The sequence below is a fragment of the Falco biarmicus genome, chromosome 9 (genome assembly GCF_023638135.1).
Source record: "Falco biarmicus isolate bFalBia1 chromosome 9, bFalBia1.pri, whole genome shotgun sequence".
In the NCBI taxonomy this organism is placed as follows: Eukaryota; Metazoa; Chordata; class Aves; order Falconiformes; family Falconidae; genus Falco; species Falco biarmicus.
The window spans coordinates 711,613-730,579 of record NC_079296.1 but is presented as its reverse complement, the minus strand read 5'-3'; the positions used below and the strand labels follow the sequence as shown (position 1 = coordinate 730,579).

Here is an 18,967-nt window from a genome sequence, read left to right as displayed (position 1 = left end):
AGGGCTTTGGCACTTTGAAGTCACTGTAAATCTGGATGGTTTTGCCTGTGAAATGATCAGCTTGGTAGAATATAGTACACAGTGCATCTAGAGGGATCCAGCGTTCAGTGAAGTGGCCAAGTTGTTTTCCTTACAGACTCTACTCTGTTGTAGGCAGTAGCTTGGATGTGCCAGATTCAGAGGAAGGAGTTTACCAGCGGTATGGTGAAGATGTATACTACTCAGTGAAACAAGATACTTTTCCACAAGAAATGGCTAGTAGACCTCCAGTTCCTGTTCCAAGACCAGAATCCAGCTCTCCACAGCCGGACAATGAGCTGTACATCTCCAAAAGTGAGTTGGGTACCAGGATGTAAACTGTAGACTAGTCAACTGTAGAATGGCCTTGAGCCAGGCTCCAGCTGCCAAATAAACACCAAGAAAATGTACTCATTTTTGAGACCTCTGGATTATTTGGCTCTGAAGCTGGATTATGTTTGGAGTCCAGTTTCAGATCTATTTTTCATCTTCTGCCTACTCTGAAAATGTGGGGATGTTGTATCTTGAATTCCTGTCCTGAACTTGCTCTTACTGAAAACAGTAGGAAGACAGGTTACCCCCAAACAGTATAAACAAATCCAACTAAATGGGAAAGATCTTGATATTATAAGGACACAAACAAGCTAATAATTGAGACATTGCTGCTGTGTTATGTTATTATTAATTCAATAGCATTTGTGTAGGCCATGATTCTATACCTCATTACCTCCCTCTGAGGTGGGGTTTAAAGGAAATCTGCCTCAGTTTGATAGGCAGTTTTGGAAATCTTGGTCATGTTTCACTAACGTTCTAACAAGAACTACAGTAACGTGGGAGAATAATTTCAGTGACTTCTCCTTCCCCACCCCATGACAGGACTGTGGGGAAAGAATGTCCAGATTTCTCTTTGAGGTGGCTGAGCTAAATTCTTTGAGGTCAGTAGAAGGGGAGTTCTACTGTACAACTCCATGTCTTGTTTTCTTCAGTGGACTTAGTAGGGTAACAGAAGCTGCAATGCAGTGCAGAACTGTGTATGCTTCCCATATTCATCTTCGCTATTTCTGTCTTCAAGAGATGCATTTCAGTATCTAAAGAGTGTTTGTTTTACAGTTTTTGCACAGAAGGCTCAAAGACCTGAGAATCTCTATGTCCCTAGAGGAGGGGTTAAGAAAGGTAAGTCAGAAGTTCACCCTGAAAATCTTTCCAGTAATGCAAGAGCAAATCTGCTGAGGTAGCTTCATTTGTATGCAATGTGACAGAACAGTCTGTTTTACAAGGCTCTGGGGATAGTGGTCCTACATGAATGACCCAACCTTTCTGACCTTACGTGATTGGAAACTTTTTATAACTGCAGAGTGTGAGGTGGGTACCCTGTTATCACATACTGTACCTATCCCCTGTCTTGGAGTTAGCCAGGATCATAGTGATCATTGAAGTCCTTTTTTATGCTGTGACCCATACTGCTTCATGAAGTCGATGTCCCACTTTTGATCTTCCAGATATAGCCACTGCCTGTTGATTTTTATTTCCAGGGATTTAGCTTTTAGTGAACTGCTTGCCATTATCTCTGCATTTGCAAAACTGTGCCCTTACTCCTTCACGTCTTATCCTGTTCACTATGAAAGTGCCAGGAAACCTCATCTGAGCTTTTACTCATGGGTTGGCAACTCCTTTTTATGTTGCAAATGAATTACAAAATGCCAGCATCAGTAGGATGAGTTTTCACCTTTCTGTTTCTGGAGTTATGCTGCACAGATTACCTAGGAAGAGTCTAACTTTTTGACTGCCAAGGTGAAAGCTCTGAGAGAGGAGAGAGAGACTTTTTTTAGTGAGGAAGCAGAGCACTTTAAGGAGGACCTTCTGTGCTGTTTTGTGTTTTTAAGAACAGAGATTATTCCTGCAAATTACTTGCGTACAAGGCTACCTCTCAGCTGGAATTTTAGCCCTGACAAATAGCAGGATGGCATAAGGACAGAACATTCTTCTGGTTAGGGAAACATTTGGTCTGTAATGATATTTTTTTTTCTTTCCATCTCTGCTGTATCAAGGGTGCTTTGTATTCAGTGAGGAGTTCAGATGCCAAAAGTTCAATAATTTTTTTCTGTGGTGTTCTCTCTTCAGAGACAGTAGTCAGGCCTGTAAGGGACGTGTCTCAATCAAGCATATATGATCCATTCGCTGGAATGAAAACCCCGGGTCAACGGCAACTGATTACATTACAGGAGCAGGTGAAAATGGGCATACTCACTGTTGATGAAGCTGTACTTCATTTTAAGGAGTGGCAACTGAACCAGAAAAAGAGATCAGAATCGTTCCGGTTCCAGCAGGTACAGGCTTATTCCACTGTTTAAGAAATACAGCTGTCTCTCTAGGTATATATCACAAGCTGTTCAGTGTGCGTATGTTTATTCCCACATATAAATGGGTCGGAGCAGGAAGATTGCCAACACAGTCCCCCAGCTAGCAGAGCTCTCTCCTGACTCAGAGGGGCTGTTCCCATGCAGCAGCAAGCAGGTAGCTGTTTCACAGTTCTGTTTGTCTTGCAAGTAGTATTGTTAGTTTTTGGAGATTGGTACGCTAGAAATTGGGCCAAATCCAGTTGGATGAATTACCTTTCTAGAGGTCACCTAGCACCTACTTGCTGGCAGGGAACTTCTGAGATGAACATTTAGCTTGTCAGTTTTCATCCTTTTCAGATTAATGAAGACTCGGTGTCCCAGATGGTGTATGGGCTCTAAAGTCCTATCTTGTAGATGGTCTCATCCCTCCCTGGGTGTTTGATGGCTCCAGGACTACCTGTTCTTTGCAGCTGGGCAAGGTCTAGCAACAGTCATAGTGGAAGTGTGTTTTGGTGGCTTAGCTGAATGAGAGAGTCACTACGTTGGCAGCAGCAACATAATGACTGGTGGAACTAGCAGTCATAGTTTAAAATTTCCATTCTTAAGTTAGAGTGGGGCTCCTGCTTTAAAACCATGGCCTGCTTTTTTTGGAGCCTTTTGTTCATGCTGTGGCAGCCTGCTCTCACACCTGAGGTGCTGGTCTGTGGTATGTGACACTGTTTTGGGAGCTGTCAGAACAAAGCCAAGATTATACTCCTTCCCATTCTCACTTGGAAGGGTGGGTCCTCTACCCAGAAACAGTCAGAGGAATCCCTCCTTCTGCCCATAAAGAAAGCAGTGCTACTTTAGTAGATGTCTGTAGCAGAGATGAAGCAGCATGCTCTGTGGCCCATCCCATGAGCAACTGTCAAAGTCTGTGCTCCGGGTCTTGCCTCATGGTACAACAATTGCTCTGCCTGCTTTTCCACCTATTCAGGGCTTTTGCCCACTTACGTGTGTACATATTTCCTTGCTGTAACAGTTGTCTCCCCCCCCCCCCCCCCCCTTTCCTTGCTGTAAGTTGCAGTATGCTGCCACACAATAGTGAAGAGACTTTGCTCCCAGTTACATTTCTAGGTGTCCCTTCTTGCTTCAATGGGGATATCCTGAATTCTTTCTGAATTGTCCCTCACAGTCTGGGATGTGGCACCTTCCTCTGTCCCTGCAGTCAGGATTATCTGTTCATCAGTACAGAAAGGACTGTGCAGTTACTTGATCGTGGATCTTGTTTCTGTGCCAGTGTCACAGTGGAAACAAAATAGAGGGAGTTATAAACCAAATATGCTGGTTATCTGCAACTGCCAGTGAGTCTGTGAACTTGACCTTAGCATACACAATGAACATCTGAAAAAACTTGGCTTCTGAAAGGCACATGTGGATTTCTGAAGGGAATAGATTAAAACCTGTTGACACGGTTTGGACTTCAGCCAGGTCTAACAGGCTTTATTACAGCTTGGTTGCAAAGTTAGCTGAAATACAATATTGGTATTGTCAGAAAGCTGCTCATCCTTCTGTATCCAAAGCCCTGAAAAGAATATTTTGTGATGTTTCTAGGAAAATCTGAAGCGACTACGAGACAGCATAACGAGGAGGCAAATGGAGAAGCAAAAAAAAGACAAAAGTGCAGGTAACAGTCTCTGGTTGTGACATTCTCTGGTAATGAAGCAACTAACAATATTAGTAGGCTCTTCAGGCAGAAATGTCTCAGTGTGTATTGTAGTTCTGTGATATTTTGATACTCATATCCATGTGCCTGTTGGCTAAAACATAGGAAGTTGCTTTACTCCTCAGTTTCCCAGACTGAGGAAAGGATGCCCACATCTGTGGAGCAAATCTTGATTTTTTTGTGTTCAGTTATGATTGCCTTTATGTGACTTATGTGTTTAACTTTGTTCTCAGGTACAAAGCTGTCTCTCAGAGGCTGTGCTTGCATAGTCTCTTCTGAGCTGTTCATTTTCCCTTTCAGATTTGGAAATTACAGTACCCATTAGACATTCTCATAATACTTTGGGGAGACCAGAGTGTGGAATATATGAATATACCCCCAGGAGAAATGTTTTCCCACCAAAAAAGGAGCTAAAGCGAGGAGACTGGAAAACAGAAAGCACATCCAGCACAACAAGTAAGCAAACCCTGAGTGTCACCCTCTCTACAGAAAAGCTGGATGAAAACCACTTCCCCAGTCTGACTCTGGAGTCAGCTCAGGGGACAGGACTTACATTCCTGAATGCTAGTACTGACACTGCCACCCCAAAACCTGCATGCCTCAGGCTGCTGTTCTCAAAACTCTAAAAGCAACTCCAGGTGCATCAAGTGGTTTGGGCATCTTGTGTCTGCCTCTCTGCAGAAGGAGAACCTGAAAGCTGAGCAAAAGATTCCCTTGAGCATTCTCAGACAGGCATATCACCTGTCTTCAGTTCTAAAAAGTAGATGGCAGCTGCGCTCAGAAAAAAGGATGCTCCCTTGCTGTGACTCTCAGCAAGAGTGTGCTCTTCTGGTCTGAAGGGCATAGTTATATTGCAGGCTGGGTGTTTCCTCAATTGCTGTAGATAAATCAATTGCTGTAGATAAAGGACAGCATTTTTCATTGGTAACTGTGGGACCTCTTGAGTGACTTGGACAGTCTGCACACTTTTATTATCTTTGTTTTTTATTAGGTTTAATTTGTGCAAACTAAATACCTGCATTCTCACTGTTACTGCATGAGAAATCCTTGCAGAAATCATTAATTCATTTTGGTCCTCTGAAAGGGAAACTGAGTCCCAGTGAGGTTACTGCCTTTGTGGCTCTTGGCAAGATGCAGCTGGCACACACCCAGGGCAAGGTGCCAGAGGCAGCTGCTTGAGCCAGTAACTTGCATATAAGCAGTTGTGAGAGAAATGTTAGTGACCCTGCAGAGTTCGCTCTGTGCAGCTTGGCTCTCTTTCCCATGTCATGATTGTGAGGACAGACCCTAACACAGTTATTTAGCACTCCTAAGTGCAGCTGTTTGTACCAGCTGATAATTAGAGCTATCTCACCAAGGCTAGGGAGAGACTGCATCTTATGAAGAAACCTCTCTAGCCTCCCTTTCCAATGTACGTGTTTCTGAACATTGGTGTCCCAGCATTGCACAGCCCTGTAGAACAATGATGTATTTATGACTGAAACCAGCCATAGCAGCATAGGGTATGTTTGTGAGTTGCTGTCCCCTTCAGAGACAGCGTGACTGATTGCAGAAATGTCCCGTACTCTGAGACTATGCAAGTTAAATGGGTTTGCATAAATGGTTGCTGAAGATTGTTTAAACAAACTTGTCATTTTTTAGCTCTGAAACAGACTAGGAAACATTCCTGTGATGAGTAAGGATTCTTGTGAGAGGTGTTAAACAGCTATTGGGAACAATAACCTCTCAAGTGGTCACTTATTCCAGGAATGAATGTGTGACACTGCTCAGAACCATCAACCTCCATGCAGTTGTTAAGGACCTGGGGGCTGGTAATGTAACTATACATAAATGTTGGGTATGTAACACTTGTGAAAGTATTTACCTATCTTGCCAGCTGATACTGGCACTGGATCCTTTCAGTTAGATTATGGCTGTGAGTATTCAGCCAGAAGCCCAGACCTAGATAAGGCAGAAAATTGCTAGAAAGCAAGCAAAACGGAATGGTTTAGCCTTGTGGTCTGTGTTGTATGAACATGCCATTTGGATCCCGAACATGTGAAAAACAACAGTGGAATTAGTCTAAACAAGCATTAAAAAATGTGCACAAGAGGTAAGCATGAGGTTAGAGGGAGTCCTGCGTTAGTGATATGCAGTTGAATCACCAGGATTTAATAATCAGTTTGTTTTCTCTTGCTTGCTTACTCCAGGTAGTGCAAGTAACCGCTCCAGCACTCGGAGCATATTGAGTGTCAGCAGTGGGATGGAAGGGGACAGTGAGGTAAGCTCTCACCTCTGCTATACACTGGTCTGCTGTCCTTCAGTACATGGCTTTGTTTTCATGCAAAAGGAGCTCAGGGATGGCATTACATTTGCAGAAATGGCAAAATGCAGTCACTTCCAAGCTAACAAGAACCAAATTCCGTTGGTCTGTAACCTCTTTTCTCCATTTTGTAGGACAATGAAGTCACAGAAACAACTAGGAGCCGCAGCCCTGTTGCTCACCAAGCAGAGAGGCTGCCTTTCCCAGAAAGGCCTCCCAGAGTGCCTCCTCGAGGTGCAAGCAGGTAAAGCTAAAATGGAGCTCAAATGTGAGCTTTCAGTGAATCAATATGGAAGCCTTGGCCAGAAAGCAAGGCGGGAAGCGAATGTGTCTTTCAGCAAAATCTACCCAGACTATTACTTACGAACACAGGTTGTTAGGAATTTTAAGATCCTCGTTTCTCATCTGTAGTACTTTCTCGTTTTCCTTGGTTGGTAACATGCCTGTTGCAGTGTTGTTACTGTGGTTCACATGCTGCAAGGGGCAGCACTATTGAAGCACACGCTTGCCATAGTAAGACTGACCTGGGTGGAGTAGCATTCTGTCCTTGGCAGGGACATAGTACCTTGATCCTCCTGAGAAGATCCTCTTGGAACATACATCAGCATCATGCGGAGGGAATTCCCTTTTGGCATTCCTTTGGACTCTTTTTTTCTTTTTACAAGTTTCGGATCTTTCCAAAGCACACTTGTTTACATGTATGATTGGCCTCAAAGATAGACCTGCACTGGTTTTATGAAAGGTGTTGAGGGGTTTTGCCTTGATTTGATCAGATCACCACAAACTTAAGTAACTTGCAAACATTCCTTTAGTCCAGCCAGTGCAAGTCTATGAAGTCCAGGGCCCGAGAAGCTTATCTAAGTACAGATGCTAATAAAATTCTCCAGCTGTTAATATAGTAATTACTAACTTGTGGGTGCAGTAAGTTCTGTATGTTGGCTGAGCTCTGGCAAGAATATAGCTGGAATATACCTGTAGTTAGTTTGAAAAAAAGATTTTAAATCTTTTTGATTTTTCTGCTGCCTTTCATCTAATTTTCAGGAGAAAGTTACTGTACTATCAGAGTTTTACTCCAGCCAAGTATTATAGCATCCCTTTCTAGTAATAGTAGAATTACTGCACCTGAAGAGCAGAAGAAATAACTTAGGAACAGGCACCTTGGCATCTGCTCTGTTGCTGAATCACTCACTGATAGCCTGTTTTTCTCGTATGGCTATTGCTTGTACAGTATTCTTACATACGATGTTATTGCATGCAACGTGTAGTTCCAGAACCTTATTCTTGACTATTTTTTTTAATGCATTTGTATTCTTTTTTTATAGGCCTGTAAGCTGTGAAGGCTTTTATCCGCCACCTGTGCCCCCAAGAGGTCGCTGAATCTCTCAACATCTGTGGAATATGAGATTTTCCTGGTTTTATGTGTGTACAGATAGTTTTGGGCTGTCTTAAATTATTTATAAGTGGGAACCAAATGTTTTCATCCCCTTCCTCTTCCCTAAAGCTACAGTGACTTTTCCCATGATTTTCATTGAGACTTCTTGGCCTTCTAGAACTTTTTTGCTTGGAGAAGTTCTGGTGCTTTGGGACTTCAAGCAAAAGTTTCATGGTTGGAAAGGAGAACACTGTGTGTCTTGGCAGCCCTGCACCGACATGACGTTTCCTTTCGCCCGAGAAGAACGTGTGCCCTTTTAGAAACTAAATCCTGATAAGCATTGTTATCAGAACTCCTGATACAACCTACAAGGGCTTCATTGGAAAACCTGCTTGAAAAAGTAAAGGAAATAAGTTTTTCAAAGACTTTGTTTGAAGAACACTTATTACAGCAGGAGCTGGTGATTGTACCGCTGTTTGACATAGTGTTTTGGGTACAGACATGCTGACCTTTCAGAACATGTAGAATCTCCCTCCAGTAATCATTAAACCACTAGAGGATGAGAATTTGTCTTTATTCAATTATGTTATTTTGCATACAGCCTTGAAAACACCTTCCCCTTTCCCCTCCCTGAAGCGGACAGACATTAACAGGGTGGTTGTGCATGCTGCGTTTACCGTGAAAATTCCCACAGCAGCTGGTAAGGGACCTGCTGCATCACAAAACAGCTCTGTTTAAACATTTTTGGGGAGGGGGTGGGTACATTGTTACTTGAAGTCAGTGACTGAACTCTCAAATTAGAGATGGGAATTGGCAGCAATGCTGTGTTCTCTATCTCTTACATGTATTCACTGTAGAAGCAATATGAAGGCATTTCACTTCATGCCCTGCGATAGCTCTGTCTGCAGCGGCTGTGTCCAGCCTCTTTTCTGCCCGAGGCCTTACAAATTTAAGGAGAGCTTCCTGGTTTAGCTCTCTGTGTTCCAAACACAGAAAGCATGTAGAGCAGAAATTAATTTTGATTCCTCATCTCAAGGGACTCAATTGACAGAAGTGAGGTGTTTTGGGCTTTTTTGGGTTTTCAAACTTTCTTTTCTTCCAGGCCTTGTCATCTTGTGTGCATATCCTGGCCCTTGGGGGACAAGTGTAGGGCTCCGGTTGTCCATGAGTGACGCTGATGGGAATTCTGCAATATAACATTCAGGGTAGAGAATTAAGCATCATTACCTACTTGGTTTTCAAGCTATTCCCCCTCTTCCAGCCCTGAGAGACATAGATAGGTCTGTATTAGGTGATCCCTCAGGTACGTGTATGACACACAAAGCTTCTGTCTGGTCATGTAAGCTCCCCTTAATTTGTAAGGGAGCAGGTGGCAGAGTTACAGCTCCTTTCTCTTGCAGTGTGGCAAAGCCAATGTGCAGCACTGTAGGAGTAACAGACGGCAACTGTGACTCAGCCAGCACTGAATGACAGTGGAGAAGCCCCTGCTGCACTCAGGGGTATAGGTGTAAGCTAAATATCATCTGCACATTAAATGCATAGGGTATGATTCCAAATGCAGTTCATATAGCCTCTCCTTTTGATGATAAAGGGATGCAAGTGTTGTACTGCAGGCCTATAGCTACAGAAGTGACCTTTTACTTTTTTTTTTCTTTTCCCCTCTTGTTTTTAAAAGACCTCAGTGCCTTCCTTCTCCAGTAACTCTTGATGCTACAGGCTCTCACTGACAGTTTGCTCTTTGTTCACAGTAGCCAGGGGAACAGTGAGGTGGGAGCTGCCTTCCTGTGCTCCTCTTGGAATAGAACAAAGTTCCCAACACTATTTGGTCAAATTGGAAGCAGAGAAGGAAGTTTTGGTGCTAAAGTGAGGAAAATGGTAGCATGGATAAGTGAAAGAAGTGGGGATAAAAGAAATAAAGAGGAAATTCAACAGCTTGATTGTCTTCAGCTGCCACATGTTTTGGTTGGACACAGCTCCCTGGTTTTGCTCAGAAGTTCCCCATCTCCTTAGCATTGGCTGCAGCTGTGCTCCAGAGCTTGGAGCTGTGGTGTGATAGAGGAATTTTATCTCCTTTCGCATTTGCCAGGCACAACATAAGGTAAAAATGTAGGATATGGGGAAAACTAACAAGGCAGGAAGGGAAGAGCAAAATGTTAAAGTGTGTCATGCAGAAGACTTCCTTTCAAAGCTGTTGGACTGAAGCCGTGCATGGATCCATCTTCCCCAGCTAATTTTTAATTCTGCAGCCCCTGCATGTGAAAGCCAAATGTCTTCTGCAGGAGGGGTTTATCTGCACTATATCTGAGTGTTTGCCTTTGCACAATCCTAGTAACATGGCTGTGAACTGGATTTTTATTGCTAGTACTGCAGTGAGATGGCTTCTATCTTAATTGCTGCAAAGTAGCTCGTAAGTAGCCTTTCGGTCCTCCTCCTATTTGCAGCTTACATGCTTCCTTAGCCTGACCTGTCACATAAAAACAAATGCTAGTGGGGCTCTGGTTTGGAGGAGAGGTGAGCTGGGACAGCTGGGGCTCAGAAATATTACAGCTGTGGTCTGTTCAGGACCCTTCTGCACTCCCTAAGTTGGGGGAATCAAAGATGCAGCTCAGGCATTCCTGTCTTACTTTCTCTTTGTAACTTCTGGATTACTTGGGGATCTCACTGTGCAGCAAACACAGGAAAACTATCACCCTATCCAAGAGAAAAGAAAAAGCACTAAAATTGCTTCACTGTTCAATGCAGATGCAGACACAGCTTTCAAGTCTCTTGCAGGCCAGAGGAGATCCACCTTCTTAAGATGCCAAAGGGTTTGTCCCACATGAGTTGGGTTTCAAGTAGCTGCTCGAAGCCTCCCATGGCTCAATGTGTGGAGTCCTTGTATCTGTGGATTCTGTGCTGCTGAGTGGGCAGTGTGTGTTGCTTCTACCCAAGATGAGAAGTGCACTGAAACTGAAGCTCAGAAGAGACCAGAGAAGAAAACTGCATGCAACCACATTGTTGGTTACTCAGAGTATGCCTGGGGGGTGGGGGGCGTGGGAATTAAGTGTGTTGGACATTAGAGCCCAAGGACTGAACAGATGATGAAACTGATGGTAAAAAGTAAATGGCCTGGCCACCTGTAGGGCATCAACCAATCCACCATGCTCGGGTGGCAGCTGGCTGGCCTGGGGAAACTGCTCTTTGTACAGCGTGCCTCATGGAGCCTGCTGCAGCAGATGGCTCTGGCTGGCCCTCTTGTTGACTGAGAGACTTACATACTGAATAAACTGAAGATGCTGAAGCTGCCTCTCTGTCTCCCAAGGGTAAGCTACTCTGTTTTGGACTGAGATGCAACAACGAGAAAGAAACATATGGTGTTATCAAAGCTGTCTACAGCGTGTGGTTTTTTTTTTTTTTTAAATATAAATGGGTTTTGAATGGGTTTTGACAAGTATCTCTCTCCACAGGGACCTTGCTTCTATGAACTAGGCAGGAGATGGCAAATGTACTATCTGGAAAAGGCTTCACATAAATGTAGCTTACTAGAACACGTTCGGGGAAGGCAGACTGAATGCATAAGACTACAGGGGTAGAGGCATTTAGTGCGGCATGGTGGCCAGTGATGACTAGGATGTCCCTTTTCGCATTGTTCCTAACACCACAGAGCAGCACCTGCATCCTCACCATCTGGTCTATTCTTTTGTTGGCTTGTGCCACACCCGAGAAGAGGGTGTAGCCCCTGTATTTCTTTTAATATTATGTCCGTTTGGTTTGGGTTTTTTTTTATTTTTAATTTGGCGGGGCGGGTTGCGCTCCTTCAGTCCCCCGGCCAGGCGTGCCAGGCTGACCCGCGGCGGGGTGCGAGGGCAGCCTCGCCCCCCTGCCTCTCACCCGGGGCGGCCCCGCTCGCCCCCCAGCGCCGCAGGGAACGGGGGCGCCTGTCTCTGCAGGGCCTGCGGGCGGCCTGGCGCCGCGCCGCTCTCGAGCGGCTTTACCTCGTTCCGCTGCTCGATATGCTGCGGCCTTACCAGCTGCACAGTAATGCCCCGCGCCACCGAAACCGCCGGGCCCCAGCGCGGCCGCCATGCAGGCCGCGGCGCCTCTGGAGGCCGCAGCCCGTCCCGCCGCCCGGCTCGGCCCCGTGCGGCCGCCGTAGAGCCCCGCTTCCGGCGTGCGGCCGGATGACGTGGCCGGGCGGAGCGGAAGTGGCGTCGCAGGTCGGCGTTGGCGGCGGGGCGCGGGCCGGCTCCGCGGCGGGGCCTGCTGCGTGCGCGGGGACGCCGAGGCCCGAGATGGCGGCGGCCGGGCTGCGGCTCTGCGCGGCCGCCGCGCTGCTGCTGCTCCTCCCGGGCCTACCGCTGCGCGCCCGCGCCGACGAGCACGAGCACACGGTGAGGCGGGGCCCGCACTCCTCGGGGGGGCTCCGGGCCGCGGCCTCCCCGCCCGCCGGCCCTGCCGCCGCCCAGGGGCGGCGGGGCGGGGGGCGCGGCGGGGCGGGGGGCGGGCGCGGCCGCCCCGCGGGGTCCCCCGCCGCTGGGGTTGGCTTGGCGGCGCTGGTCGGGCCGTGCCCTGTGTGTGCCGGCTGAGGCGGGCCCGGGTGGCGGGTGCCGGGGCGCTCCGATCCGGTCGGGCCGCCCGGGAGCCGGCCGCCTGCGCGGCAGCTGCGCGGGCGGGCGCGCTGCGCCGTCTCCCGCGTCCCACCTTTTCCTGGAGCAGATAAAGCCCCGGCAGGTGTGTGGCTCTGTCTGGCCAGGGCTGTTGGCTGTGGGCCGGGCGCGCTGCGGGAGCGGCCCGGCCTTCCGGGAGCGTGTTTGCTTTGCCTCCGAACAGAAAGTCAAAGCCGGAGCGCGGTTCTGCGCTGCCTGCGCGGTGGCAGCGCCGTGGGGACACGCCGCGGCGTGACAGCTCGCCTCCGGGACAGGCAGCTGTGGCCTGGTGCGGGGCTGGGCAGTGACCGCAGGGCAGGGGGCTCTCGGGCCTGCAGCGCTGGCGTGGACCCCTGGGGAGAATGAGTGCATAACATACCACTGTCTGGAGTGCTCATTTATCGGTATGAGGGTAATTTTTCTAAAACTCTTGCAATAGCACCCAAAAAGGGTCACTAGGAAGTAAGTACCGGTGCTCCACAAATTTCCAATTTTGCGTCAGAAGCAGGTACTGGTGCTTCATCAATTTCCAGTTTTGTATCAGAAGCAAGTACTGGTGCTTCCCCAGTTTCTGATTTTACATTGGAAGCGAGTACTGGTGCTTGATCAATTTCTGATGTTGCATTGGAGCAATGTTTCCCATGGCTTGTGGTGCGGGAGGGGGAGGTCTGTGGAATGAGCTGAGATGTGGTTTTGGAACGAGACGTTGCTGAGACCCGTCCCTGTTCCCTCACAAGAGGGGTGGATTGGAGCGTGGCCATGATTAAACACAGGGTCTGTCTGGTAGAACTGTTGTGCTCTTGAGCAGCCTGGCTGGTGAGCACTTGCTCAGTTTCTTAAGGTGGCTCTCTCTGGGTGTGGTATGGTAAGCTTTGTAAGTGTTTTTAATAAAACAGATAAATAGCATTGATAGTTTTTGTATAACCGTTAGTTAATTAGTTGCCTAATTCCATGTATTTACAAGACCTGAAAACAGTTCAGGCTTGTCTTTATTCCTTAAAAGCTAATGGGATTTATCAGTGCTGCAGTTAATGACACAATTAAGCTAATATTGAGTACTTTCAAGGAACAGATAGTCTTTGAACTACCTTAGGTCTCGGTTTTGTTGCTGAATCTGTGTTTTAGGGTTAGATTTCTGTTGAGGTGGAATGGTTTTAAGCATAGCACTGTGTTTTATCTTAAAGGCTGTATGACCTGAGCGTTTCCTAATTATCCATTTAGTATTGGCAGTCTTCTGGGGAAAAAAGTATTTCATAAAGCTGTCATTGAACGTATTTATCTTTCAGCTCTCCCCTCAAAAGTGATTTCTGATGGTTTTTAGGTCTTCTGAATGATTACCTAAACAATTCCCAATCGAAATCACAAACTCCTTTTGAAAGCTTGTCGTTTTTTCATCTAAATTGCACAGCTCTTCAAGATCATTACTCTGTCTCATGGTTTAGTATTCTCGTTCACATGGTGTCCAGTTTAGTAACATCACGTGACAGGTTGGGAATAGCTGATGTAAGAAGGCAGTTACCTTTTTTTGGAAGGCTGTTTCCTTGCTTATTTTGATGCTTTAATATTGTACAGGAGATTGGAGTGGAAGCGTTAATAGTGTGAATGAAACTTAACCGGGGTTTTGTAGTAGTATGCTGATTTTGACATTAGGATCCTGAAGTACGTGGTCCTTAAATACTGCGTTTTAATGAATCCGAGTTTTGGGTATGATTACAGTTGGAAGATTTGTCTTTCTATAATGAAAGTGCTTTATTACATTGTGGAGGCTCTGATCGCTTTTGGGGAAGTGGAGGGGAAACAGTAGTATGCTGATCCAGGACTCCGTAACTTCAAAGTGTAAATTTTCACTAACTTTAAGACTTGAATCACATTCATAGGTATACACACCGTTATGCACTGCTGTTTCCTTATTAGTACTTTGTTGTGCAAAGGCTTGTGCCCCAGCATTTGGTCGTGTCTGGGTGAAGGCATGTCCTTACATCTTGCCACAGTTGACTTTTAACTGCCAGTGTACAGGGCCTTATCTGTACTGAGCATACTGAATATTTAGAAGTACTGACTTAAGTGTTTAATGTTCTGTGTTAGCAGGTTATTTTTTTAGTTCCTTTAGTGCTGCTATAATACATAATAGTGTACAACACTTAAAACATACATGTGCTTTAATACATATTTTTGTATTAATATAAATTGGCTGTTAATGTTTTCTGTGTGTCCTTTATAACTGTAGGGCTGCATAAGCAAATATTATATAAGGTAGTTGTGAGAGGACATGCATGAAGCTCCAGGACTATAAGTACTAGCGTTTCTGGAGCTGTTGGGTATGGATAGCTTCATGGGATCAGCAGCTAAATCCTTTATCTTAAATTTGAATCAGCTATTAAAAATGGTGTCTGCATTTCCTTAGGGGAAGAATACTATAAATACAATTATAATATAAAGACTTGGGTATTTAAAAATCAATGGTAAGTGAAGAGAAATTGGGATTTGACACAGCATTTAAAATCTCAGTTATCAAAAGATAGTGCAGCAATGTAACTTCAGACCACAACAGAACTTCCCAGAAACTAATTGAAAACTTGTCTGCTGGTTCTTTAACTTTGCTGCTTCTGAGTGTGTCGCTTCCCTGCTTTTTGCCTGTATTCTGATGCACCGTTTTTTTGACAGTTGGCCTTTTACTTGTGAAAGTGATAGTATAGATGAGGTATTGGTGGCCTTATCACAGTATATGCTGATCCTGCAAAAGCAGGGTTGGTGGGCTCCTGCCTGGTGCTTGCCTTCGCATCGTCTGCTGCTAGACTTGCTGGAGTTGATGATAAAATAGACAAAATGTAGAAATATTCTGAATATCCTGGGGATTTGTTGTAGGGGAGCAGTCTAGGGAGTAGGTAACATTTTAGTTTTAACGTTGCTTCAGTTTAATTACAGTGCTCTGTAAGCGTAAAAGTACATGACAATCAGTGAAAAATAAACAAAACCCAGCCTGTGCTATGTAGCAGAACTCCTACTTTGTAATGATTGAGAAAAGCATTTTTGTTTGACTTCTAGCCTGATGAACTATGTTAAAGCCCTGAGTCTGTAAAACTTGTTTAAAATTAATACATAAAATTATGAAATCTATACAGTATCTGTAAATTGTCAGAAAAACACTGCAAAACGTTTCAGTGCATGTAAAATACCTCTTTGCATACAAAGTTGTGTGCAGACGAGCAGCCTGATTCCTTTTTGAAGTTCTCATGGTTCCATTTTGAAGAGGTGAAATAAATGTCACAGAAGCAGGTCGTGGTGTGCCTGAGCAACCGTGTGCATCTAGGAAGTGTAACAGTGAAAGGACTGCTTGTACAAGAGTTTAGGCTGTGCTGCTGGTACAGTTCTAGCCACAGTTTGGTGAGACCTACAATTCAGAGAGAAATGAAGAGGTGTTACTAGAAATAACCCGCTTTATCTGAAGAAGAGTGTGAGGCTGAAATCCACAGTTTAATAGACCATGGATGTAAGCTGCGAATACTTGAGTATTATTACAGTGCTTGATAGATAGAATATCTGTATGATACTGGGGACTAGGAGCCTGGGATATTACTTGCCGGTTGAGTCTTCCTTGCTGCCTCTTTTATTTCCTGTCCTGCTTCTGCAGCTTTGCTCTCCCAGTAACAGATAACGTTGGTCCTTTTTCCCCTGAAAAGTGTGCTGGTGTTCAAGAAACGAAATTGTGGAAAGCCTCACTCCAAACTTCAACTTGAGAAATAGAGTAAAATTGCATGCTTTCTGAAAGAAACTATCTCAAATTGAATTTATTTTGCTGAATCATCACGTAAGATTTGGTAGTTGTAGTCCTCTCTGTGCCTCCCATCATTTTTTGTAAAGTGTTCTCATGGTTTAAAAAAGAATATTGACAATCTGCCAGTCTGCTATCCTTTTCTGCAGCCTTTCATATACTGACTTAATCTAGCCTTAATTGTTTTGTAGAATAAATAGTTTGTTTCTAGGGCTACCATGCTAATTTCTACGGTTGTGGAAAGCAATTTCATGTTTTCTTTGCACATCATGAGTGCCCTATTGGGTAGCAGGAAAGAAAGATGCATGTACTGTGCTGAAGGTAATCTCACTATTGCTGTGCTTGGATAGTTTTTAAAACCATACAGATGTATGGAAATTGTATTAAGCCTCACAGTGGTGCGCACAGCCTGAATTTTCAATAGTTATATTGTCATGGAAGAAGTCCAAGCTTGGCCAGGTCAGAATGTGCAAGCTTCATGCCAATTTCATGTTCTGCAGGGGAGTAGAAGGGTAGCCTTGCCTTGGTGCCAGTGTAGGTGGGTTTAGCCTGATTTTAGCTTGCACGTGCATGACACCTCTATAGCCCAGTGCTCTGAAAAGCAGTGTGACTGTGGAACAGATGTCCCCAGTTGTGATGAGGGCTGTAGCTGATACCTGGTGGCACTTGAGGGGCACGTTGCTCCTCTGCCACCTGGGCGGCAATTAAGGAAAAAAAGTTTCTGAAGGCGACATCCCATTAATTGGATTGTACCAGCCTACTGTAGGTAACTTGTGTTGATGCTGAGACTTGTCCAGGCTGCTGCTGTGGTTCTGCACAGTTGAAATAGATCATTATATACTCCACATAGTCACTGAAATCACTGAGCTGATATTAAGCAAAGCCAATGATGATGCAAAGCCAAAGTTGCTATTCTTACAGAAGGAGTTGCAGCAGTTTACTGGTTGACCTTTTTTACCTTGTCAGGTACTGTGTTCTTAACAGGACAGTGGTGTCCATCTTCTGGCCTGTGAAAAGCTTCCTTTTCACCATCTAATTCTCTGCAAACAAGTCAGGAAAAGAATGAAGAACAGGAATTTCTGAAGCAGCAGTACTTCGGTACAGCAAACTAAGTCCTTCATGTTAGGAAGCTGTTTGGCACTTGTTTTCGCAAGGGATGAAGTTAAAATTGCATTGATGTATAAGTGTAACTCTAGATATTAGATTTATGTCACCCAGATTATCTGGAGTCTATTCTGCAGCTCATTACTTATAGTTCAAATTATTTTACTGTTTGACATGTTATTTCGTTACTACTTGTCCCTGTTCCAAGCCTCAGTAGTTTAGATACAGCTGTAATAGGAATATGTTTCTTTTCTGAAAGTCCTGTAGCAGTGATGGGTCAAATAGTGACTCAGGACCCCTGTCATATGTGAAATGAGAGCAAGACATTTTTATTTAGGTCTCTTAGGATGACAGCTATTCTCAGTGAATTTAACTAGTTGGGTGTGTGACCTGCACGTTCTTGTACTTTGTAGCCGAATTTCTCTTTTGTTTGTTCTGTACCTTTATTGATAGGGGGTTCTTGATACTTTTATTCATGGGATCTGGTGGAATCTCAGTGAGTCAAAGCATTTTGCTTGCTGATTATGTAGCAGAAGATAAGGAAACTTATCACAGTTGGCTATGCAAGTTCTATATTACTGTACAACAGTTTTTGAAACAAACACAGAATAAGACAGGATGTGACTCTTCACATCCTGTCTTATTCTGTGTTTGTTTTGACTATGAGTTATTGTTGACTTGCCTGCTCAGGTTAACAGATGGCAATAGGATTTTTATTTGCTCTGTTGCATTCAGAATTCAGAGGTTACGGTTGAACAGTTGCTTGTCAGCCAGTATCAGAATAGCAAATACAAGAATTTGGGGTTCTTCTGTTTTGTCATTTTGTCCAGCGTGTCTAAGGCTGATCAGTTCCTGATGAAATGGAAATAGTTTCTTCAGGATGTTCTTTCTGCCGAGAATGGAAGGTGATGCTACGGAGCTGAAATTTTCTTCCTGTTTTCTATGGCTGCAGGTTCTCCACAGTTTGCAGGAGACTCCACATGGTCTTAAGACTGACAACGAATGTGCTGACCAAAATCTGACTGGTACTGATGCAGCGTACCTGAGTGCTGTGGCTCCCTTGGAACCAGGACTTTCTTATAAACTTAATCTGTGTTATCTCTTTTGTAGTGTGATGTTTTTGCTGGAAGTCGTGTTGTACGTTAGCCTTATCCAAACCTGGAAGTCCTCATGTAGAGGTGACAAAACAGTCCTGCGAGATACTCTAATTCTTTGTCTTGCCTCAATAAGAATTGTTTTCCTCTTAAGTGTGTTGACAGTGTTACTTGTTGTAGATGCTTTGATATTCTGAAGGCAGTAATGAAAAAGGAAAAAAACCCCACCTCAATCAGAAAACCCAAACCACCACAAACTTGAACTCTTTGATAGCACTGAGTTCTTGCCACTTTATTGCCCTACCACTAGGGTAAGATTAGAAGGATGAGATATGTCATGACAGGGAAACATATTTAACATGAAAGCTCATTTTTATAATTGAGAATGAGCAAAATCCAACAAATGTAGGAAGAAGAAAATCTGTTTGAGTTTCTACTAGACACCACCCCTGCCCCCAAATTCAGGCTGAAGTTGTTTAAGATTAATTTCTTCCTGTAGCCCTCTTGATTTTGAGAGGGCACTGGGAGCACCTAATGGACTGCAAATTGCTGTGACTAGGGACTCACTGACTCAGTGAGGGGTAGCCTGGGCTGGCTGAGCTGCTGTGCTCGCTTGTGTAGCTGTCCTGAACAGAT

At 44.8% G+C, this 18,967-nt stretch overlaps 2 protein-coding genes and 2 long non-coding RNA genes across 6 annotated transcripts in view; 3 read left to right on the top strand and 1 right to left on the bottom strand.

Moving 5' to 3' along the window:
• PIK3AP1 (phosphoinositide-3-kinase adaptor protein 1) overlaps window positions 1-8,302 on the top strand; it is a 45,017-nt gene extending 36,715 nt beyond the window's left edge. For all 3 annotated transcript variants that reach the window (XM_056352017.1, XM_056352019.1, XM_056352018.1), the window contains 8 exons: window positions 154-333; window positions 1,129-1,191; window positions 2,140-2,345; window positions 3,951-4,023; window positions 4,363-4,518; window positions 6,252-6,322; window positions 6,499-6,608; window positions 7,687-8,302. In XM_056352017.1, the coding sequence (XP_056207992.1) occupies window positions 154-333; window positions 1,129-1,191; window positions 2,140-2,345; window positions 3,951-4,023; window positions 4,363-4,518; window positions 6,252-6,322; window positions 6,499-6,608; window positions 7,687-7,741 (914 nt within the window). In that variant the 3' untranslated portion in view covers window positions 7,742-8,302. The remainder of the gene's footprint in view (window positions 1-153; window positions 334-1,128; window positions 1,192-2,139; window positions 2,346-3,950; window positions 4,024-4,362; window positions 4,519-6,251; window positions 6,323-6,498; window positions 6,609-7,686) is intronic.
• Window positions 8,294-11,872, bottom strand: LOC130155075 (uncharacterized). Its single transcript, XR_008823917.1, has 2 exons — window positions 11,744-11,872; window positions 8,294-8,922 (listed from the first exon to the last, which is right to left on the bottom strand). It is a non-coding gene; the product is annotated as an uncharacterized LOC130155075 (long non-coding RNA).
• On the top strand, window positions 8,920-11,490 carry LOC130155076 (uncharacterized). Its single transcript, XR_008823918.1, has 2 exons — window positions 8,920-11,038; window positions 11,183-11,490. It is a non-coding gene; the product is annotated as an uncharacterized LOC130155076 (long non-coding RNA).
• Window positions 11,873-11,881: 9 nt separating the features above from the next.
• The window catches only part of TM9SF3 (transmembrane 9 superfamily member 3), a 49,321-nt gene continuing 42,235 nt past the window's right edge, over window positions 11,882-18,967 (top strand). Inside the window, exon 1 of the mRNA XM_056352021.1 lies at window positions 11,882-12,106. Coding sequence (XP_056207996.1) covers window positions 11,897-12,106 — 210 coding nt within the window. The 5' untranslated portion in view covers window positions 11,882-11,896. The remainder of the gene's footprint in view (window positions 12,107-18,967) is intronic.